Raw genomic sequence first — 25,192 nt, forward strand, 5'->3', positions numbered from 1 at the left:
TTGAATTAATGAATTATATAAAAGAAGTTATAAAAATTTATATTATATATTAAGTTTGTATTTAATTTAAATTTTTTTAATTCATACATTTATTTAAATGGTTAAATTTAATAAAAATAAAATTTAAATAGTTTAAATCAGAAATAACAAAAAATTATAATGTTTTATTTTACAAATATTTACAGTTAAAGAATTGGTCATAAAATGTTTTTTTGAATTTATAGGTATAAATTTTATAGTTTGATAAAATCAAATTTACATACAAATCATTGTCTAAATATGGTATTATTTTTAAAATCACTATGTTCTATAGTGATTTTGAGATTAAAACTTGATGGAAACACCATTATTTAGATTGAAATCTATATTAAAGTTTTTATTGACCATATTTTAATCAATAAATATTTGTAAAAAATAACATATATATAATAAGTCTCATGAAATATGTTTAAAGAAATGAAACTGTTGTTAAAAAAACAAATTATTGAAGTATGAATGGATAAATAAAATGCAAATATTGTAAAAGAACAAGAAAAATTAAGACATTTATAATTGTGTAATTAACATGTAAGAATAAATTGAGATTTGTATATAATATATACAATGATTTTACATAAAAGAAACATATAGTAATATGTAGTAAATTTTTTATTTTTTAAAAAGTTTCATAGCATTTGTTTATTAAAAACTAAAAGTCAAAATATGATAAACAGATTTTTGCAATATTTTAGCAAAAGGTAAAATAAAAAATATTTAAGATTAAATATGTATTATTAAATATATATTTATACAAAAAATAAATATTTACTGTATTATTTCAAAATTTCTTTTCTAAAGATTATAATGTGATTTGAATTTTGATTTCTTTATTAAGAAGAAAGGCCTAATTTTGACAACAAATAAGACATTAGTTTTTTATTTTTTATTTTTTTTAATTTTGAAGAAATATGTACAATTAAATATGTAATAGAACAAAAAATAAATGTTGAATATTTACAAAACAAATGAACACTTACAAATTTCTTACCAAATGATTATAATGTCATCTGAATTTTGATACTGCCGTTGACAAGATAGCCCCTATTTTTGACAACAAATAATATATTAGAATTTTTTTAATAAGAATATATTTCTTTAAAGATGTAAAATAACGTAAAATTCATTTATACAAATGAAATCAGCAAAACAAAATAGTTTAATAACTTTAGATACATCAATTTGAAACATTGAATCAATTTGATTTTTTGAAATATTTTTCATTTTCTTTTGTTTTATTTATTTTATTTATTATTTCTATTTATTCATATTTCTTATTTCTATATATTTATATATATGGATATATTATAAGATTTATATATTATATATTTGTATATTACATTATATATATTATATAAAATGAGAATTCCAATATTATATTTGTTGCCAATATAATATATTATTAGATGAATTTTAATCCTTTTGATGACAAAATAGCCACTATTTTTAACAACAAAAAATACAACAAATAAAAAAAAAAAGAAGAAGAAGAAGATGTTATTACTTCAAAGAAGCATATTAATTTTTAAAAAATTAAAGCATATATATTTTTTTAAATGTTATATTTTTAGAGATAAAAAAATTTAGTCGTTATTTTTATTGTTATGTTTTTATATATTTTTTTTTCATTGAAATTGTTTTTTCACAGAATATAACATATGTTTAAAAATTTGAACAATTTATTCTTAACTTGAATCAATTTTGTTTTAGTTTAATTTTTTTACAGCAATATAATATTTTTTTCTAAATAATTTGTTGGTTGTTGAAGTGTTTTTTTAATAAATATGTATATTTTAATTTGATTTGTTCCCCCCTTTTTTTTTGTGTACAAAAATAAAATGATAAGTTGTCATTTATTGGTATGAATTCTTTATATATTTTAAAATATATTTTTCTTAAGTTACATGTAAAATTTTTACTCTATTTTATATTACTCAATATGATTGATCATCTTTAAGCTAATCAATGTTAATACTCAATATTATTGTTTTATTATGTGTAAGACTTTTAGATTGAGTTTATTCATGTTTCAAAGATTTTTTGAATATTGAAATAAATGGCTACTCTAATAATTGATTACATCTGTGTTGAAACAAATAAAAAGTAAAACATAAATAAGACAAAAATAGTACAACAATTGAAAATGGAAAGCATGAATAGATTTACTTACCCATCCTACAAGTGAATTTACTTTTATAAATTTAGTTTATATTTAGATTTATAACTATTCTTTTAAAAAGTTATAAAAATAAAGGAAAATAATTTTACTTAATAGTAAAATCTACAAAATGAAGAAAATAAATATGAAATCAATCTTATACTAATATATAGGTGGTGCAAATGATGAGGAAAAAAAACCAGAATCTGAAAAAAAAAAAAAAAATAGACAAATTTGAGAGAATAACATAAAAGTAATATTAAAAAAGTATTAAAATTAAATTTCCCATAAAATTATCTCTAATTTAGAAAAATATGACATTTTCTAAATTTTTTTTTAAATTTAACTTATTTTTTTAAAACCTCTAAGATTCAATTGCTTATTCTTTATTTATTTTACTCTATTATTGTTTTATTATTAATTTTTTACCTCTATTTATAAATTTAAGAACTCAATATTTTTTCTTATCTTTTAAATTGTTACTTTAGTGAATATTTTAAACAAAAAATTAGATATTATAAATTTTTTATATTTCCATAATTATTTAAAATATTTTTAAAATTATAATGAATATGAGTATAATAAAAACTGTAGATAATTTGAAGTAAATAAATATAATAAAAAGGTTAAATGATTAGAAGGAAATATTAATATGAAAATAATATTTAAAATTAATCTTATACTAATCTATAAATGGTGTAAACGAAAAAAAAAAAAAAAAAAAAACCAAAATCTAATAGAAAGCAAAATAGACAAATTTGAGAAAATACGGAAAAAGTAATTTTATAAGGACATTAACATTAAAATTCCCATAAACTTGTTTATAATTTAGTTAAAAATGAGATTTTCTAAATTTGTTTTTCAAATTTTACTTAGTTTTTAAAAACCTATAACATTTGATTTGCTATTGTTTATCTAATATATTAAAATAATATTTTTCTATTCGTTTTTTTTATTATCTTAGTTTGTTTATCTAATCTATTAAAATAATAATTTTCTATTTTTTTTATTATTATCTTAGTTGTATTTAGAATTTTAACAACTCAATATATTTTTGTATGTTTTGAAAAGTTACTTTATTGAATATTTTAAACAAAAAATTCAATCATTTTTATTGTGTATGATAATACTTTTATAATTAAATTTTTATATTTCCATAATTATTTTTAAAATTATTATTTAAAAAGATAATAAATATAATTATGATAAAAAGTGTAGATAATTGGAAGTAAATAAATATAATAAAAAGTTTACATGATTAGAAAAAAATATAAATAAAAAAATAATATTCAAAATTAATTTTATACTAATATATAAACTGTGTAAGTAATGGAAAAAAAAAACAAAAATCTAACAAAAATCCAATATGTCAATCTTTACGATTTCTTTATTATATTAAAATAATATTTTTGTATTTTTTTAGTGAATATTCTCTAGTGAATATTTTAAACAAAAATTTAAATAATATTTTTGTGAGTATGATAATATTTATATAATTAAATTTTTTATATTTCCATAACTATTTAAATTATTTTTAAAATCATTATTTAAATTTATATTAAATATGAGTAAGATTAAAAGTATAAATAATTAAAAATAAATAAACATAATATAAAGTTTAAATGATTATAAATATATAAATATTTATATATATAATTGAAAGTTCCGTCTATAGCTAGATATATATCTATGTAAATATATATATATAGAAATGGGCATAAAAGTAATTTGGCTCTAACCTACAAAGCCCTATATAATCATCTCTAAACCTAATCCTAACACTTTGGCCGCCTCCTTTCATCTCTCTCTCTCTCTCTCTCCCTCTCTCTCTTTCTCTTTCTCTCTCGGGCATTTCATCTTCCGTTTCCTCTCTCTCTCACAGCTTTCATCTTCTTGTTTGATTTATGTTTGTATTTTGTTCTTCTTTTAATGTTTTGGAGTTTCGTTTGCATCACTCATCTATTCCGTTTATTTGGGTTTTTTTTTTTTTTTTTTTTTTTTGTGCGTTTAGATCTAGATTGTTCTTTAGAGTATAATCTAAAACTGTTTATTTGGTATATTTTTTGTTGTTTTTTCATACTTTCAGATGAACATTATTTTTTACGATTTTTCATTTCTTTTTTTCCTTTTAGATCTGAACATATTTGTTTTTGTTTGATTTTTTTTGTCGTGTTTTGTTCTTGTTTTTGTCTCGTTTTATCTTGTTCTTATTGTCTCCAATTTTGTTGTTTGAAGTTTGAAATTTTGAGATCTGTACAACAACTATTTGGTTTTTCACTTATTTGGTTTTTCGGTTTTTTTTTTTTTTAATTTTTTTATCTGATTGAAATTTTTGGTTTGTTATTTGGATCTGTGGGTTTCTCGGTTGAATCTATTGTTTGTTGGGTGTCCCTCACATCGCCGCTCACATCCGCAGCAAATGGCCACTCGTGGGAGCGCACGGCCACGCCGGAAGGTGAAATTTTTTTCATTTGTGCAATTTTTTGGTGTATTGATATATATTATCACTATACATATACTTTACATGTAGAGTGAAATTCTTCAATCCGATAGTTTTTTTTTTTCAAAAATTTAGGAATTGGGTTTTGTTTTTTTGATTAACTGCAGTTTTGTTTTCCTATTCTCAGCACACAACAACAAAGTAGAAGATGAAATTTCAGAAGATTGAATTTGTATATGATGCGTTAAATTTTTTTGTTCGGTGTACTCTCTGTAAATAAAGATGTAAATATGCAAACATAGTTTTTTTCTTTCGATTTTTTTTTTTTGCTGTAATACATATACATATCATCTAATTACATAATGTAACAAATTCATTCATTCATACAAGACAGTTAATTTTTGCAATATACTGAGGAAAACAATAAAAACGTACCTACAATTCAATTGCTGACAGAGTGTAGAACGCAGTAGAGAGCCACAACGAAATGAAATGAAAGAAATTTGAATATTTAAACTGCAGTTCAATTCAATTTATCAGATGAAGAGATCAGAAATAACTGTAAAAATACAATATAACCAAACCGGCAAAGCAAAACGACACTGAGGACAACAAAGCAAATAATAAAAATAAGGGCAAAATCGGAAAAAAAAAAAGAGAAAAAGAAATCTGTCGGTGGGAAGTTAAAATGACAAAAACAGCTGTCGGTGGAATACAACTAAAACGTAAACTACTGTAATTGCCAAATAAAGTGAAGGGTAAAATGGGAAAAAAATGTTGGAGCACAAAAAAAAAAAAAAAGGGAGGAAAAAATATTTACTGTTCCTAACACTGTACATCGCGGATTCTCGCTTATATTATCACTATAGATACACACTAGATGAAAGCAACGTGCAATACACTTTTGCTTAGTTTATATTTAGATTTTTTTGTTAAGAACTAATTTTTATAAATAAGGATATAATGTTTCCAGTTAATTAAATAACGATGTAATATTTATGTAATTTATAAATAATTACACATTGTGATATATTATAAAAGAAGAGCATTAATAGAAGTTATAACTTGGTCCTATAAATAAATATCGCACATAGTTTTAGGAATGTTGTTTGAGATAATTTTGATTCTAGAATGGCAATCTAGCATTTTCCTCATCTTGCATTGTCTTCAATAGAGAGGACATTAAAATGCCTATGTTTTTTCTCCTTTAATTTCTTTGAGTCTACATAAACTTGAATCTTTCAGGTTTTTTTTTTTATAATTTCTCCACAAAGCTTTTAATATATACTTGTATATATTGTTCTACACAAGCAAGATGAAAGAAATAAATAACAATTATTTCCTACGCTCAATTAAACAAATAATTAAATGATAAAATACAATGAAATTGGAATCTAACAAAAACATATTTCAATATCACATACAAAAATGCTTAAGAAACTATTTGTCAAACTTAATTCCCTATTCCAAGCAACTACTAACTATTTTTTTACTAACTATTTTAAATATTTCTCTACAAATTTTTTATTTGGATGTTATGATTTTTTTGTTTTTTGTTTTATTGTTGATTTTTGGGGGGAAATGAATGGTTTGAGTCTTGGGAAAAGAGATTGATCAATGTGGCATGTGATTTGTGTCGGTTGGTTTCTTATTGTATTTAAATGATCATTCATTTACACATTTTTTTAATTTTTAATTATTATCTTTTAAAATTTTTTATCTTCCAATTTATATAGGTTGAGTGTTTGGATTTATATGTCAGTGTGTTAGGTTGCTTTAAATAAGTATGAACTTAGCTTAAAAAAGAGAGAGAGAGAGAGAGAGAGAGAGAGAGAAAAATGTAAATGGGTGTCAATCAATCAGAAATTTTTACTAAACAATGAATTCTTCCTTTTTAATTGTTCTTTTTAGATTTTTTTCTTATTATTTGCTTAATTTGTTCTTTTTTTATAAATTATGTATATGGAGAGAGGGTTTGTGTGCATCAATCACATAAACATATAAACACTACTTCAAGTTTTATTAACGCATTACTAAATTTCTTAGAAAAAAATATATAAATATATAAATATTGTTTATTGATAATATCTGTTTATATGTCAATTCCTCATTTCACTTCCATCTTCTCTTCTCTTTGTTCCATCTCTCTCTTCAGTTTTTCTCTCTCCTTTCTTGATTTTTCAAGCCTTCTCTTCTCTCTCTCATTTATGTTTTTTTCTCTTCCGTCTTCAAACGTATCACATGAGAGCGTAATGGTTTGTGAATTTATTTTTGTTAAATTTCTTTGATGCGTAAAAAGATTCTATTAATATTATTATTAATAATAATATTAACAATAATATTAATATTATTAATAAGTTCTACCATTATTTTTATGGTTTTGGTTTTACTATTCTATTTTATTATTACTAAGTTATTGTAATTTTATAATGAGTACGTTTTCAAAAATAACGCGGGATCACACTTTAATAATGGGCAATAAAGTAAAGACCATATGTATGCAACGTGAGAAGAGACAAAAGTAAAAAGTCTTTTTAAATCATGTCCGTTAAGTGTTAGGTAAGGAAAATATCTTCTCAAATTTTAATCCACATCATCCATTTGCTTTAGCTTTTAGAGGAATCTTCCTAAGTAACAAATAGAAAGCTTTCTTCTTTTGCTAACCTCTTACTCTCTCTCTCGGATCCACTCTTGCTCACTTCCTTCTCTTTCTCGAATCCTAATACATTCACCATTTTTTAAGAATCCTGAACCCTAGCATCTCCTTTCCTCTTTCTTTCATCTCCTTCGTAAACTCATATTTCTCTCTCGAATCAAAACACATAATCCAATCCTTAATGTTATCGCTGTAAAAAAATGCAATAAAAATGACTTTGTTAGTCTCCATACTTTTGGTCCTCGAACAAACAGCATGAAGATAGCTTCCACTGAGCACCGGTGTGTATCCCTCTCTCTCTCTCTCTCATGTCTGTTTGTTTTAGAAGATAGCAGATATATTAATCTTTTTTCTTTGGTTCATCTCACTTCATATTTTTCCTCTTTTGTGTATAGTTTTTAGATCTACGATTTTTACCTCTTAGCTATGAACAAAAAAATTTTATTTTTTATTCTTCGCAAACACCAGCAGATCTAAACTAAAATGATACTCTGAATTGTCAATGTCGTAGAAATATATATTTTAATATCTGTAACAAAAGCAAGGAAAGTTGTTTGTTCGTTTGAAAATTTTTTATTTTGTTAAGTTGTTGGCTTTTCTATGGCTGGGTTGCGCATTTATTTTTTATTGTTCTTTTGCAGCTTATAAACTCCCTGATTTTTCTTTTGATGCTTAACCTGTCTCTCATTTTTTTCCTTGTTTAAAAAAAATTGTTGGGGTATTAGGTTTATCTAGGAATCGCTTCATTTTTTTTGCTCAATTTTTTAATGATTTGTTTCTAATTTGTAATATTCAACTTTTGTAGTATTAAACTTTTATAATATTAAACAACACTGTTTCTAATTTTTTTTCCTTCCATGCTTTTTGTTTATTCAAAAAAGAGTTTGCACTTTATTTTCTCTATTAATTGGTTTTCAAGAGAAAATTTTATCATTCAATGACTGAATGAATAGCGAAAAATTTACTCAATATTTATTGCAATTTTAGGAAAAATATCAAATAGTTACTTCAAATAAGAGCATGATCTTGGTTTATAGTATGTATTGTTGTTTTTATTTTATATTTTTGGTTTGTGATTAATTTACTCAATATTGATTGTAATTTCAGGAAAAATAGCAATGAGTTACTTCAAGCAAAAGCATGATCTTGGTATATAATATGTATTTTTTTTTTTTTTTATATTTTTGGTTTGTGAGTTTCTAATTTTTATTTATGTGCATTTTCTATAGTTGGGCTCTCGTGCAGTTTTTTTAAAATAGTTTTTATTTATCAAATAGTTTCTTGAGGTTTTGGATTTTCTTTTTCTTAAAAATCTTGTTGCTATACTAGGTGAAAGTATCGTCTAATACACGTTTGTTTAGTTTATATTTAATATTTTTTGTTAAGAACTAATTTGTTATAAATAAGGATGTAATGTTTCCGATTAATTAAATAACGATGTAATGTTTATATAATTTATAAATAATTAAACGCTGTGATATATATATTATAAAAGAATGGCATTAATAGAAGTTATAACTTGGTCCTATAAATAAACATTGCCCATAGTTTTAAAAAAGTTGTTTGAGATAATTTTGATTCTAGTATGATGATCCAGTATTTTCTTCATCTTGCATTGCCTCAATAGAGAGGACATTAAATTGACTATATTTTCTCTCTTTCAATTTCTCTAGATCTACATAAACTTGAATTTTCTAGATTGTTTTTAATAATTTCTTCACAACGCTTTTAATATATACTTGTATATACCGTTCTATACAAGCAAGATGAAAGAAATAAATAACAATTATTTCCTACACTCAATTAAATAAATAATCAAATGATAAAATACAATGAAATTGAAATCTAACAAAAGCATATTTCAATATCACATACAAAAAATGTTTAAGAAACTATTTGTCAAACTTAATTCCCTATTCCAAGCAACTATTAACTATTTCTCTACTAATTTTTTATTTGGATGTTATGATTTTTATTTTTATTTTTGTTTTTATTTTATTGTTGATCTTTGGGGGAAAATGAATGGTTTGAGTCTTGGGGGTTTGAGTCTTAGGGAAAGAGATCGATCAATGTGGTATATGATTTGTCTTGGTCAGTTTCTTATTGTATCTAAATCATTCAAATTTACACATTTTTTTAATTTTTAATTATTACCTTTTAAAATTTTGTATCTTCCGATTTATATAGGTTGAGTGTTTGGATTTATATGTCAGTGTGTCATGTTACTTTAGATAAGTATGAACTTAACTTAAAAAAAGAAAAAAAAAAAGGTAGATGAGCATAAATCAATTAGCAATTTTTATTAAACAATTAATTCTTCCTTTTTAATTCTTCATTTTGGATTTTTTCGTATTCTTTGTTTAATTTGTTCTTTTTTTTCTAAACTATGTATATAGAGAGAGGGTTTATGTGCATCAATCACATAAATATATAAATGCTGCTTCAAGTTTTATCAATGCAATACTAAATTTCATAAAAAAAAAATATAAGTATATAAATATTTTATATTATTAATATCTTTCTATATGTCAATTTTTCATTTCACTTCCATCTTCTCTCCGTTCTATCTCTCTCTTCAGTTTTTCTCTCTCCTTTCTCAATTTTTCAAGCCTTCTCTTTCTCTCTCTCATTTATGTTCTTCTCTCTTCAATCTTCAAACATATCACATGGGACCGTAACGGTTTGTGAATTTATTTTTGTTAAATTTCTTAGATGCATAAACAGATTCTATTAATATTATTAATAATAATAATATTAACAATAATATTAATATTATTAATAAGTTCTACTATTATTTTTATGGTTGGGGTTTTACTATTCTATTTTATTATTTTTAAGTTATTGTAATTTTAAAATGAGTATGTCTTCAAGAGTAATGCTGGACCACGCTTTAATAATGGGCAAAAAGTAAAAACCATATGTGTGCAACGTGGGGAGAGACAAAAGTAAAAAGCCTTTTTAAATCCCAACCGTTAAGTGTTAGGTAAGGGAAATATCTTCCTAAATTTTAATCCACATCATCCATTTTACTTTAGCTTTTAGAAGAATCTTCCTAAGCAACAAATAGGAAGTTTTGTTCTTCCGCTAACATCTCGGGCTCTCTCTCGGAACCACCCTTCCTCACTTCCCTCTCCTTCTCGAATCCTAACATCTTCACTATTTTTTGAGAATCCTGAACCCTAGTATCTTTTTTCCTCTTTCTTTCCTCTCCTTCATGAACCTCTCTTTCTCTCGCGAACCAAAACGCACAATCCAATCCCTAATGCTCTTGCTGTAAAAAATGCAATAAAAATGGTTTTGCTGATCTCCATGCTTTTGGTCCTCGAACAACCAGCATGAAGATAGCTTCCATTGAGCGCCAGTGTGTATCCCTCTCTCTCTCTCTCTCTCTCTCTCTCTCTCTCTCTCTCTCGTTTGTTTGTTTTAGAAGATATCGGATACAGTACTCTTTTTTCTTTGGTTCAACGCACTTCATATTTTTCCTGTTTTGTGTATATTCTTTAGATATACGATTTTTACCTCTTAGCTATGAACAAAAAAATATTATTTTTTATTCTTCACAACACCAACGGATCTAGACTAAAATGATACTCTAAATTGTCAATATTGTAAAAATATATATTTTAATATCTTTAACAAAAGTAAGGAAAGTCGTTTGTTCATTTGAAGATTTTTTATTTTGTTAAGTTGTCGGCTTTTCTATGGCTGGGTTGCACATTTGTTTTTTGTTGTTCTTTTGCGGCTTACAAACCCCTTGATTTTTCTTTTGATGCTCAACCTGTCACACATTTTTTTCCTTGTTTAAAAAAAATTGTTGGGGTATTGGGTTTATCCAGGAAATTGCTTCTTTCTTTTTGCTTGATTTTTTAATAATCTATTTCTAATTTGTAATATTCAACTTTTGTAGCATTAAAATTTTGTAATATTAAACAACATTGTTTCTAATTTTTTCCTTCCATACTTTTTGTTTCTTCAAAAAAGAGTTTGCACTTTATTTTCTCTATTAATTAGTTTTCATGGGAAATTTTTATCATTCAATGACCGAATGAATAGCGAAAAATTTACTCAATATTGATTGTAATTTCAGGAAAAATAGCAAAGAGTTACTTCAAGCAAGAGCATGATCTTGGTATATAATACGTACTGTTGTTTTTATTTTATATTTTTGATTTGTGAGTTTCTGATTTTTATTTGTATGCATTTTCTATAGTTGGGCTCTCATGTGCAGTTTTTTTATAATAGTTTTTACTTATCAAATAGTTTCTTGAGGTTTTGGATTTGCTTTTTCCTAAAAATCTTGTTGCTATACTAGGTGAAAGCAACGTGCAATGCATGTTTGCTTAGTTTATATTTAATTTATTTTGAGATTTTGGATTTGTTTTTTAAGCAATTTTAAGTTGCTTGGTATTCAATTTTTGTGAGGGCTATTGTGTGATTGATTGAGGAAGTTGTTTTAGGTGTTCAAGTTTTTTTTTTTTTTTGCTTGTCATTGTTTTATTTTGGTTTTTCTTTTTTATTAATTGATTTGATTTGCTCATTGCAACCTTTTGAACTGAGTTGACTGTGATATGTCTCCTTAAGTTTATTTATTTATTTCTTCAAAACGCCAAACCACCCTTATTGTCTTTTGAGGCTATATAAGCAAACTATACCAATTATTTGGTAGACCATTTGTATTATTAAATTTGGATTAGAATTTGCTAGGTTTTTAACACATGTCCTATTTTGTTTGGAAATTATTGAAAATGAATTTTTTTTTACCATGTATTCAATAATTTTAACTGCATGCCACCCATAGTTGTATGCTCCAATTTGATATTATTTGCATTGTTTATACTGATTGGGCATATTATTCTATTTTTAGGCCAATGTCATGCCAATAAGTTCCTTGAGATTTTTCTCTATGTGGTGAAGGTGGAACATTTGCTCTTTATTAGTTGCTTTGTCGACATGCAAAAATTAAAACTATACCTAACCAACACTAAACTGATAAGCAGCTAAGATATAGTCGTTCTAATTTTCATGGGCAATATTCACTTTGTGTATGTTCTAACAGTTTAATTGACCTGATTTAGGGTTTTTTTTTTTCAAGGACTTTGGATTGTGGTTTGCTATAAACAACTGCATATTTGTCTTTACTCTACCATGCAATAAAATATTTTATCTAATTTCTAATATATTTTTTTACAAATAATCTAAATTATATATTGGTTTGTTTGTTTGTTTGTTTTTGTTTTTATGGAATTTGGATTGTGATCCAGAAAATATGTGTTTGTTTGGAATTTGGATTACCTAGATTGCTAGAGGCTTAATTTTTTACTCTAATATGGAATTTGTGTTTGTTTGTTTGTATTAGGTCTTTGGGAAAAAAAAAAGAGGTGGGTTTGGTCTTTTGGGTTTGTGTTTTTATGGAATTATCTAACCATTTCAATTCTTATAAATCTGTTTTTTCTATGTTATTTTATTTTTTAAAACAGCTAACTGGCACATAATGAAATTTATTTATGTTCATTTCCTTATATACAATTTCTAAACAAAACCTATACATTTCTATTCACTTTAATTTTTGTATTTTTGTTCTTCTTTTTCGTTTTGAAACTTGTTGCTTTGTGTGGGTACAGTCTATCACTATACAATGACCCTCTTCTCTAGGTACTTGGTTCCTTTTTTTTTTCTCAACTTTTTGTAGTTGTTTTTTTAATTATTTCTGCTATATTGTTCTTCTTCTAATTCTCTTGACTTGTCATCGTAAAAAAATTTATGGGTTGTATTTTTTTTGTTTGCATGCCATTGTTCTATTGATCTTTTTTTATTTAATTGATCTGATTTGGTGGTTTATTTTTTGCGGGGACTTTGGACTATGGTTTGATTTTTGTACATGTTTTAACAATTTAATTGATCTGATTTGGTGGTTTATTTATTTCTTTTTTAAGAACTTTAGATTGTGGTTTAATTTTTGTGCATGTTTTATGTGATTGTTACTCCTCTACAATTATTTTAATGGAAATGAGCTAATGGAATTCATAGATTCTGTATATAGTTGATTATCTCTTTCAGTCTATTCAGAAAATTATACATTTCCATATTTAAGTTTGTTTTGATCATCACTGGACACATCCTTAATATTTTTCCTGGTATCGTTTTCTAGCTTGTATGTTAAATAACAAAGAAGATTCCTCAATCATTATTTTGTGTTGGCAACGTATTAGTTTTTTTTATCTCTCTATAATGAAACCAAGTCTCTAATATTAAACTATAAATGAAAAACTATACACATAGACCAATGGATAAATGAATAAGATGCATAAATAAATTTTAAACAATTAAACTATATAAACAGACAATTTAACCATAAATGAATAAAGGAAGTTATAAAATGACAATAAACAAAAGAATCCAAATAACTGTTTTGGTTAGTATGAATAAACAATTAAACCATAAATAAATAAATCAATGCATGAAACAACATCAGAACAAAGAAATATAATACTTAATAAAACATATATTTACAAGGTTGAAAGAAAGAAATGCTAAGTTCCGAAGCCTCTCGGCCAAACCTAAAAAGAAAACACCAAAAACAGAAGATGAAGTTATATATATGATTCAGCACTCATTATTTTGTGTGGGCTACATATTAGTTTTTTTTTTTTTTGTAATACTTGAATTTTGACGTTGCCAATCATACTTTTGCTCACTAATGGGAAAAATAGTTAGAAAGTAACTTAATTCTTATTATTCTATCATGAATTTATATGTATCCTGTAATCGGTTTTGTCTTTTTTTTTTTCCTCTTTGTTGTACCACACCAAATAATTGTCTTCTGGAGGCCACCATAAAGCACTGCTACTTCGTACTAATATGCTATACAAATAGTACTGCAGTGCCCATCCTTTTTATGTTTCAGAAAATAAAAAGCCTACACCATGTGATTTACCCATTCACATATCTAGGTTTTATGAAAATGTCGTTCTCTTTCTAGTGGTAGGGAGTACGATAAAATATTTTTCTTCATGTTCATGGCTTTGGGTGAAGCGGGTTATCAATATAAATTCATCTTCACTTTTTTAGCTAGATCTTTTTTTTTTTTTTTTTTTTTTTTTTTTTTTTTTTTTTTTTGCAATTTGGAATTATACTAGTTAGGCTTTTCATGCAAAATAATATAAGAAACCCATGAGTATAGTGTCTGATGCCTGTAAAATGGTTGGATGGGATTAGTGAGAAAATTAACGAGGATAAAGTTTTGGATTGTATCTATTGGATTCGATGCCATTTACTAAGATCTAAGGCTGCAAAAATAAAACAAAAAAGAGAAGAACAAATTAGAAAGTGTAAGTTACATCGGGACTCTTGTTCTATTGTATTTATATGTAGATCTTAAAGGTAAAACATGAGTTTTTTTCCTTTAATAGTAAACATAAAACAGATTAATAAAGATATGGATGGTTACCTTAAATGCAGCAAAATTTAAATACCTCCTAACAGCAGAAAGATCAACCAAAATGCAAAGATAAAAATAGATGGGAATGCAATGCAAAGATGAAAACAAACTCAAGGAGAAGCGAGGGATTCTTCGGTTGATAGAATCCAATGAATGACAAAATACAATGTAATTGTCAATTGGAGAAATGTAACGTTAATTAGGACAGAATGTAATGTAATTGTCAATTGGAAATCTAACGTTATTTTTAAACACATGTGCATGCAGTTGTATTGGTAATTATTTTTAAGTGGGCTTTAAACAACAATAAATTATTCTTTAGAGAAATGTAACGTTAATTAGGACAGAATGCAATGTAATTATAATTTATCAATTGAAAATATAACGTTATTTTTAAATGCATGTGCATATAGTTGTATCAGCAATTATTTTTAAGTGAGCTTTAAACAACAATAAATTATTTTTTTTGGAATTATAAATCAAAATATAAAACAACCAATAATGAAAAGAATTTGACGGATGACGTTAAACTTAATAATAAAATAAGAAAAACTGTTAAAACAAGAAAAATCCGTTTGATAGCTATATATATATATATATATATATACTAGGTGGGAATAACGTGCAAAGCACGTTTGTCTAATTTTATGAAATGATTATTTGTAAAAAATAATATATATTTTATAAAAATTATTGATGTCACTTAATAATTTAAGGCATATTGAAAAAAATAAAAAAATTAGTTCAAAATATCATATAATCCAATACATGTTTATAACATCTATAATTTTAGCAAAGATATATCTGAAAAATTTAATAAAAGTCTAATACAAACGGTAGTTCAAAATATGTGTCGTTTGATATTTGTATTATAATTCATCAATTTATGTCATCCTATAGACAATCAATAGAGACAACATTGAAATTCTTATTTTGCTGTTGGTTGAGTCGATCAGGGACAACATAAAGTTAAAACATAATCTTTTTATAAAATTTGTGGTATAATATTTTCTATATATAGCATATATATAAATCATAAAATATATTTTGAAATTGTTGGCCGAATTTACTCTTTCTTGATTAGTTCAAGGATCACGGCCTTTGTCACGTGCCTATCATAGCAAGCCCACGTATGAAATATGACTTAGCGGAAGTTACGTCCTACTACCATAGAAAAAAAAAAACACTTTGATTAAACACGCTTATATTATATATTATATGAGATTTTTAAATTTGGAATACTCAATAATCTGAATTAATGAAACGTATAATACACGTATATTATACTTAGGGATTCACGTCTTATGCACCTAATACACATGTATATGTTAAGGAGAAAGAGAAAAATATAATAACTAATCTTTAATTACTTATTATTATATAAATTATTAAGTATTATAATTATTGAGATTAATAAATCATATAACAACATTGAATGCTATCTCTCTTAACATTTATGTCTTCATTTTATGTGTCAAACCGTTAAAACAAACGGTGTTAACTTTAACGGAAAAACAAGAAAAACCGTTAAAACAAGATTTTCCGTTTCATACACACTTTTTATATATAGATATATATATATATATACCATAATTTATTATTATATTTTTAACCTGCAAGGAAGGAAGGAAGCTGGAAGTTAAGAAGGCGCTGGCCGGTCCAAGTTTGAACCAATATAATAATTAAGATCTCACTTGGCTGCTGCATGCCTTCATCCCATGGCTCCTTTCACTTGTTTTCTTGGTAACTTCGGTTGACTATATATATATATAACTATAAACTATATTATATAAAGGTTTGTTCCTAAAAAAGAATAAATAAAGAGGAAGAATATAGAAATAGTACGTGGATGATGGTTGCTCATGGTCCTAATCCTGACCCATTGAATCACAAGCATCCCAAGTTTGATATATGATGGATCACCGAACAGCCGCTTCCAAAGGGTGTGAAGCAAGAAAAATGTGCTGGCTTTTACCTAGCTCTACGTCGGCTAATGCTAATTTAATTAAAGTCACGCTTCATTTCGATCACCTCACCTCCTAATTTTAACTTTTACTTAATCTTGACTATCTTATATTATAAAATATTATATATATAATTCACATGTGAATAATAGTATTTTTCATTTTAATTTATTCTATATATCTACCGATTAAACGAATATAAATTATTTAAAAATGTGTCGCATCAGTCAGCGTAACTCGAAGAAGGATTTTGTGGTTATCGGTATATATTAGTCAGTAGATCGATTAGAGCACAGCAAGCCTTAAAAACGGAGTGTCAAATGTCAATTGGTCAAGATAGAAATTAGCGATGGTGGTGGTCGTTGGACGCCATTAAGCTGAGAATTCTTTGTTTGAATATTGTGGCTGTACATACCTCCAATGTCTACACGAGTCACGACTTCATCCACTCCTACCCATTTTTGTCCATAGATTTACAGAATCATATTCTTCTAGAATATGGGTATCCAATTCCAGATTCACATGCCAACCCCTTTGCCACACAATTTTCTCTAGTGTAGATGCTCCACTAGAGAAAATATCAAATTGACGAAGTTACACAATATCCCATAATAACTACGATGGAAAGAAATAAAAAATATCAAATTGACGAAGTTACATCTCATTTCATTATCTCATCTCAACTTATTATCTAAAGTATTAGACCTTAGAAAATAATTTTTACAATTTAATTCTTATAAATTAAATTATATTATATGAATTTATGTGGTTTAAATGCCTTTAAATAGCTAGACTCTTCTAAAAAATGTATATTCAAAAGAATAATAAAGTTAGATATAATTACGGTGTATAAATCTGCACTCTCTTTAAAAAATAGTAAGACCTACTATTACTAACAACTCGTTTGGTTATACAAATGAGATGAAAGTTGAATAAAATACTTTTAGAATATAATTTTTTAATATTATTTTTATTTTAAAATTTGAAAAACTATAATTATTTTTTGTATTTTATTTTAGGAGTTTAAGAAAATTGTAACGATTATATGAGATGAGATGAAATAATTTTTAAAAATAAAATTAAGCTTAAAATTTTTAAGTGAATCTTAAATTTATTTATTTATTAATGGAGTAAGCATGACTCATACTGTAGAAATATATGTTTTTATTTATTTTTTATTGAAAGCAGAATAAGAATTTGTTGACTTTTGACTAGAAATCTTGTGCGTTACAGATACAAAGGATTTGGGTGGTGGTCATATAAGTAGTGCTGAATTCAACTATTTTCAGTAATATTAAATATAGTTATAAAATTATAAATATCGCACAATTAATTTAAAAAAGAGTAGAATTTACGGTTAAAAAATTAATTTTTTTTTCATATGAGTCTCATATTAATTTATTTTTTTTAAAATAACTACACGGTATATGTATAATCACGACTGTAAATATCATTTCTCTTTTCCGATAATTCATTTTAATCCGTACAACTAGCAAAATAGACTCATATCATATTTCTAACCACGTCATTATTTTTTATTTTATTTAAGGACCCAATTATTTGGACCCCAACTTCCTCGACGCCCCTTTTATTTCTCTCGGAACCTTCCTAATCACCCGGAATCAGTCCACGTGTGACGTGACGTTACCAATGACTTCATATCTTACCACTTCCGCGTTCCGGCAAACTCGAAGAACGTCTCTCAACTCATATGAAGACTTTTTTTTATTGAAAAATATAATTATAAATATAATTAGGTATTAATTTACGTATTAATTTAATATAACTAATTAAAAAATAAATTTTATTAAAAATAGTGTTAATTTAAATTTTAAATATAAATAAATCAGTATTAATATGTAGATTAGTACGTAACTTTACTTGTATGTAGCAAAATTTTTTTTATAATTTTTTTTTATCTAAATAATTTAGAAACATATATTAATTTTTATTTTATTTAATATTAAAATACACATCTTAAAAAGTTATTAATATTTCTAATATTTAACTGAGTAATTAGATTTCGTTTGATTATACAGTTTAAATAAGATAAAATAAGATATTTTAATAAAAATTAAATAATATTTTAATTAAATTTTTATTTTCATTTTCTCTTAATTTTAAGACATAAATAAATATACCCATTAAAAACAATTTACTAAAATGTATCCTACTATAAATATTATAAAATATACTTCTTTAAGACATATTTTCTCGAGTCTTTTATAGGTACGTGAAAAAATATTAGATAAAAAAAATATATCTTATAAAATTAATTTTATATACAAATATAACTTCATATAATATTTTAAATTATAAAATAAATATATCTCATTATATCAAATTGTATCATTTTATTAATTTATTTTAATAAAAGCTTTATATAAATTTAATACTATTCGTTTATTAACATCACAATTGGAAAAAGAAATAAAGAAAGAAATACAAACTAGAAAACTTGGCCTTTTGTCTTTATTCTAAGTTCTCACGCGCTGTCTTTCCTTTAATTAATTTATTTATACCGAAAGATGCTCTTCTCTCTGCTCTCATTTATAAAGGCCTCCCCGTAGTGGTACCTGTACCACAGCTTCTCTTACAGCATTTCAATTTCTTGCCCGCCCTGCGCGCATTAGCATCCTCTCGAATGTTATCTAAAGATCTTTTCTTGGGAAAAAAATAAAGATAAACAATAAGCAAAGCCCACTCCTTGCTTCAACTGCAACCACGCACACGATGAACTTCAAAAATGGAATCGTTTCTCTTTTTTTGCTTGCTCTCCTCTTGCAGGAGATTCCTTGGGCGGCTGCTCAGACTGTCGACGACCAGGATCAGTACCGTTACGCGAGGTTCAGCCCCTCCATGGCGATAATTGTCGTCGTTCTTGTCGCCGCTCTCTTCCTCATGGGTTTTTTCTCCATCTACATCCGCCACTGCACCAACGGAGAGACCGCCAACAGCGTCCGTGCGCGAGTTCTCTCCGGACGCGGCGCCGCCGCAACACGTGGTCTCGATCCGGCGGTGATCGAGACGTTCCCGACACTTGTTTACTCTGCGGTCAAGGGGCTCAAGATTGGGAAGGGCGCCCTGGAGTGCGCCGTGTGCTTGAACGAGTTCGAGGACAACGAAAAGCTGCGTTTGATCCCCAAGTGCGACCACGTCTTCCACCCCGAGTGCATCGATGCCTGGTTGGCTTCCCACACCACCTGTCCCGTCTGCCGAGCCAACCTCGTTCCTCAACCCGGCGAGTCCGTCCACCAACTGGGCGAGTTGGACGCCTACTCGGACCTCGAAGCCGTAAACGACGCCGTCGGGGAATCATCCAGCAGAGAAACGGCGGAACGGGAACAAGGAGTAGAAGAAGCGGTAGTGATCGATGTGAAGCAAACGTTGAACCGGAATCGGACGCGAGGGTCAAGGTCGAGCCGGAATTGGAGGTTTCCATTTCCGCGGTCCCACTCAACGGGGCACTCGTTGGTCCAACCGGGTGAGGACACGGAACGGTTCACGTTGAGGTTACCGGTTGAGGTGAGGAAACAGATAATGAATCGTAAGCTAAGCCGGGCCACTAGTATGGTTTTGTTACCGAGGGAAGGGAGTTCGAGGCAGGGTTACAGAACCGGTTGGGAAGGGAGTAGTAGAGGGAAGAATTCTAGGCGGCTCGAGAAACCTCAGGTGAGTAAATCGGGCCGGTGGGCGTTTTTTACGAGAGCATTGTCATTGAAGTCACCAAAGGTGGCGGCTAATTACGGGGAGGGGACTTCGGCTCAACCGGAAACACCGAAGAATAACTCGGCTCGACCTCCGGTTTGAGGACAATTTTGATTCGAACGGCGAATTGAAATGTATTTTGTCACATATTACATCTCTTTAATTATTTTTTGTATGTAAATGGAAAATGACCATCCTGACATACAAATTCATGAACACAAAAAACGCTTGATTTCATTATTTGATTTGTATTTTAAGTAGAAAAATTTTAGTTATCTTTTCTTCCTTCGCGAGTTAATATGTAATTTGTTATTTTTTTATTATTTAATAAAATAATAAAAAATAATTATATTATTAATCTGTGGTATGAGATGCACTGAATTTGTATGTAGACATGTTGATCCACGTATTATAGGATATTCCTATACCACACACTGATATAAAGGAATAAAAAAAACAATACAGTACAAATCACTCTATTTTCCTTTGTTACTATCACTGACAAATATTCCTAATTGATCGTTCTAATCTCTTTTTCGAGATAGACTTGGCAAATGAGATATACCTTTGGAAATTTCAGGGAAAATAATAATAAAAAAAAGTTGTAATAAAAATACTTTTTTAAAATAATTATTGTTTTGAAATTTATGAAAATGGATAGATAAAATTAAAAAATAGCTTAAATATAAATTTTATTTTATATTAATAAAATTGTATTGATTTTTATATTTAAGTAATTATTAAATAATTAGATAAAAAATAAAAATATTTTTTGAATTATAAAAATTTTGAAAATTTGGTAGGTTGCCTAACATAGCCGTAATTTGAAAAGGGGTAGTTGTAGAGCAGTGCTGGCATGGAGATGTTTAGTTGATTTTCATAAAGAGTTTTATTATATATAAGTAAAGTTACTTATTAATTTATGTATTAATATTATTTTTTTATATTTAAAATTTAAATTAATATTATTTTTAATAAAATTTATTTTTTAATTAATCACATTAAATTAATATATATATTAATATATAATTATGTTAACAATTAGATTTTTCCTTTCACATAAATTGTAAAGAATAAGTGAGTTGCTTTGATTGACCGCGAAGCATAGCATAATGGACCGACTGAGTTTTTCTTTTGACAAAGTCACCCAAGACTTTCATCCCCAATAATATCACAGAAGGCCGGATGGATACTGGACAAATGCCCATCACACTCACTGGAAGCTTCCTAGTTTCTTTTCGACTTCGGGGGAAAAATGAAGTGCTTTATACCAAAAGCAGAGGGACCGGGAAATGCTATACGCAAGCGTTGTGGCGGATCCATTGCTCAAAAAACATGACGTGGCTACGTTTTTGGCGTTTTGAAAATAGCGTCGAAATTTCTCATTCCCTTCTTTGACATCGATATACCCCTCCCATTTTTCTCTGTTTCTTACAAATTTTCAGCACATTCCATGTTTAGTACAGACAATTCTCAAGACTATTCTCCATATTTTCTTCCATAAAAGTACCTTTTACCTTTCTTTGTTTTGGCTCTCTAGACTCTAGTCTAAAGGACTTTATGCCCAACCAAAAATTTCCCTGCATGAGTTGATCTACAGTTTTGCAAAGAAGAGAGTATAAATTTTAGTATCAGTCTGAGTTTTTTTTCTTTTTTAGTTAGTATAAAAAGTTCAAACCTTCCAAATCGGCATATCTAACAATTTAGGGCATGAGATTTTGGCGTGAGATTTTTTTCAGCTTTGGTTTTTCATGGTAAACACTGTTTGTGAAATGGATTTCGTCTGAGTTTGAAGTATAATCCCTGTTTGCCTACTCTGCAAGCCGTCAAAGTTCGCTGCTTTGATTTCTTATCTCAAACCAAGATATTGGGAGAAACGTTGAAGGAATCTAAAGTATACAACTTTCTGCACGATTTTTGTATTCATATCTGAAATATTTAAGATTTTTTTGTCGTGCCTATGCTCTCATACTCTTATGAAAAAAAAAAAGAGAAGAATGAGAGATGATTTTGCAGAAGGGAGGAAGGAAAAACACTGATTTCAAAATGTCAAAACTCACCGTTTAATATTACTAAGTTGTGTTTGAGCAATGCTACATACAGTCGTGGAATTGCAAATGTCGCGCAATCGTTTTGAAAAAGAGTGGGGTCTACGATTAAAAAATTAATTTTTTTTCATATAGATCCTATATTAATTCATTTTTTTCAAAGTAATTACACACCGCTTGCACAACCACGACTACAAATATCATTTCTCCATTGTGTTTAGTTAGTGGGCGCGAAAGCGGTAAGCTACAGCGCTTGCATAAAGCATTTTCCGATAATATTATTTTTAAAATGTTGTTATATACAAACATAATCACATACTAATTTATATATCAATACTGATTTATTTATATTTAAAATTTAAATTAACACTATTTTTAATAAAATTTACTTTTTAACTAATCATATTATATTAATATATAAATTAATACATAATTATACTTACAATTATATTTTCTCTCATTTTTATTACTCCCGGTAATATTCACTGGCTTCCAATGCCTGCATGTACGGGACGAAGCATATGGCTTTGCGTGCTGTGTTGTGCCTACCTAAATAATAGGTTAGATTGGGAGATATCCACCCCCATGTACTGCGTCATAATAAGGTGGTGCTTGAAGCTGATGCTTGCAGGCCTGTGGTCCCAAAACTATGTTGTAGCCATATATATGGGCGGATCTGCAGGCGGCTGCTGCATGATCTTTGCGTTGCTGCTAATTTGCACCTCCCAAAACGGCTTGTTTGGCCATCCTTTCTTCCTAAAATTCTCGATCCATGCTTATCTTTAAACAAAGACACGGCATGAAAATGATTGTGTGTCAATGACCATTAACTCTAAGTTAACTTGAGTTATTTATATTTAAGAATAATTATATTTAAATACCTTTACATCATACACCATTCACTTGATATAATCTGATTTAAAAGATAAATTTTAAAATTTAAATTTTACAAATCTGAAATAGTAATACTACTCTGTATTTAAATACAGAAAACGATGTATTAATTACTTATTAGCACATATTAAATATTACCCATCCATATGTCATTTAATAAAAAAGAATATAATATGTGGTTGCGTATGAAAGTTATATATACTACTTATAGGATACCATTAATTATGGTTGACAGGTGGCTAAAGTAGTTTGTGAGTTGCAGTGCTGGTTGATTTCAGATCGCGAGATCAGATAGTGTGTGCGCCAAGAAAGTACTTCGAGCATTCTTCTACTCCAAAGTTTTCCAACAACTTCTCACGTGTTATTAATGTTCACAACTGTTTATCCTGTCATTTTTTTTTTCTTTTATTTTTTATCCGAGCAAACTCTGTATATTATAATTAAAAATACATAAATAAGTTTTATTATATATAAATACAGTCCCGTACTAATTTACATATTAATATTGATTTATTTATATTTAAAATTTAAATTAACACTATTTTTAATAAAATTTACTTTTTAATCAATTATATTATATTAATATATAGATTAATATATAATTATACTTATAACTATATTTTTCCTACATAAATATATGAGTAGGAGATTCCGATAACTCTCTTTCTTAATTAGAACTGCAGCACTTAAAAAAAAAAAAAAACGAATAGAAAAGAAATAGACACTATAAATAAATAAATATTTCATACCCTTTTCCGTAAAAGGAAAGCCGCCCAATAATTATATTTTATTTTGAAGTAGCTATTGGGAAATCTATTGTCTCGTCTTGACAATATTGTGGCCAAATAGGATGTCTCTTATAGTAAGGAGAGTCAGAGAAAAAAAAATCCTTAATCCATTGTGTTATAAGAGTATTGATATTGGATTAGTCAAATGTTAATATTTTTTATATTTTAAAAAATATTGACAAAATTGAACCCACATTAAATTAACTAAATACTTTTTATATGAAATTTTAACTACAGTAAATTTATCTCACATTTCATATATGAAAACAACTATAACTTCTTTAAACTAGTATTTTATTATTTCTTCTCACATTCATCCCACATTTGATATTATTATATTATATATATAGAATTTTTATAGATTGTACATATGAAATTTTTATTTATATAATATGAGATTTCAACATCTATGTACATATGAAATTATTATATTATAGATTGTTGGATTGTGAAAATAAAAATGAATATGATTATTAGAGGTTATTGAAAATGATGAAAATAAAATAAAAAAGTATTAAAAAATTAATTAAAGAAATATAAATAATAAAAAATAATAATATTTTATTATTATAGAGAATATGATGGCTAATCTAATGTAGATTTTAAGTGTTGAACGATTAGCTAAAAGTTAAAAAGTGACATATTCTTCAAATTTTAAAAATTGAGATAACCAATCCAATGTCAATGCTCTAACATCAAAGCGAGACTCCAAGCTCTCCCAAACGAGAGCATGTGATTCTTGCGCAAGGAGCAAAAGCTAAAAAAAGTGAACTCATGGATTGTAGTGGAAAGAAACCGCCAAGGGACAAAAGAAGGAGTGGTGATTGTGAAACACCAATGGTTTGGAATTTTTACTAAGCTCTTTGGATATAAGAGTATCCCAACTAAATTTGGAAAAAATGTAAAGAAAATAATCAAGAAAGCAGTAAGATAGATGTAAAAATTGACAGATTACAGTTTGAACCAACTTTAACAGACTCTAAAATTTGTGATAGTACGTGGGATTCACTTTATTGCGTATCTTCTTGTAGCCATAATAGTCGTATTTGATGAATCTAATAG

At 27.0% G+C, this 25,192-nt stretch overlaps 1 protein-coding gene and 1 long non-coding RNA gene across 2 annotated transcripts; both read left to right on the plus strand.

Moving 5' to 3' along the window:
- The first annotated feature begins 3,880 nt into the window (after positions 1 to 3,880).
- On the plus strand, positions 3,881 to 5,087 carry LOC122317066. Its single transcript, XR_006244370.1, has 2 exons — positions 3,881 to 4,649; positions 4,822 to 5,087. It is a non-coding gene; the product is annotated as an uncharacterized LOC122317066 (long non-coding RNA).
- Positions 5,088 to 19,236: 14,149 nt separating this feature from the next.
- On the plus strand, positions 19,237 to 20,758 carry LOC122317431 (E3 ubiquitin-protein ligase ATL6-like). Its single transcript, XM_043134526.1, has one exon. It carries the CDS (start codon positions 19,426 to 19,428, stop codon positions 20,500 to 20,502), a length of 1,077 nt encoding a protein of 358 aa, XP_042990460.1. The 5' UTR covers positions 19,237 to 19,425; the 3' UTR covers positions 20,503 to 20,758.
- The last annotated feature ends 4,434 nt before the right edge of the window (positions 20,759 to 25,192 follow it).

This window comes from Carya illinoinensis, chromosome 7 (assembly GCF_018687715.1).
Source record: "Carya illinoinensis cultivar Pawnee chromosome 7, C.illinoinensisPawnee_v1, whole genome shotgun sequence".
Taxonomy (NCBI): Eukaryota; Viridiplantae; Streptophyta; class Magnoliopsida; order Fagales; family Juglandaceae; genus Carya; species Carya illinoinensis.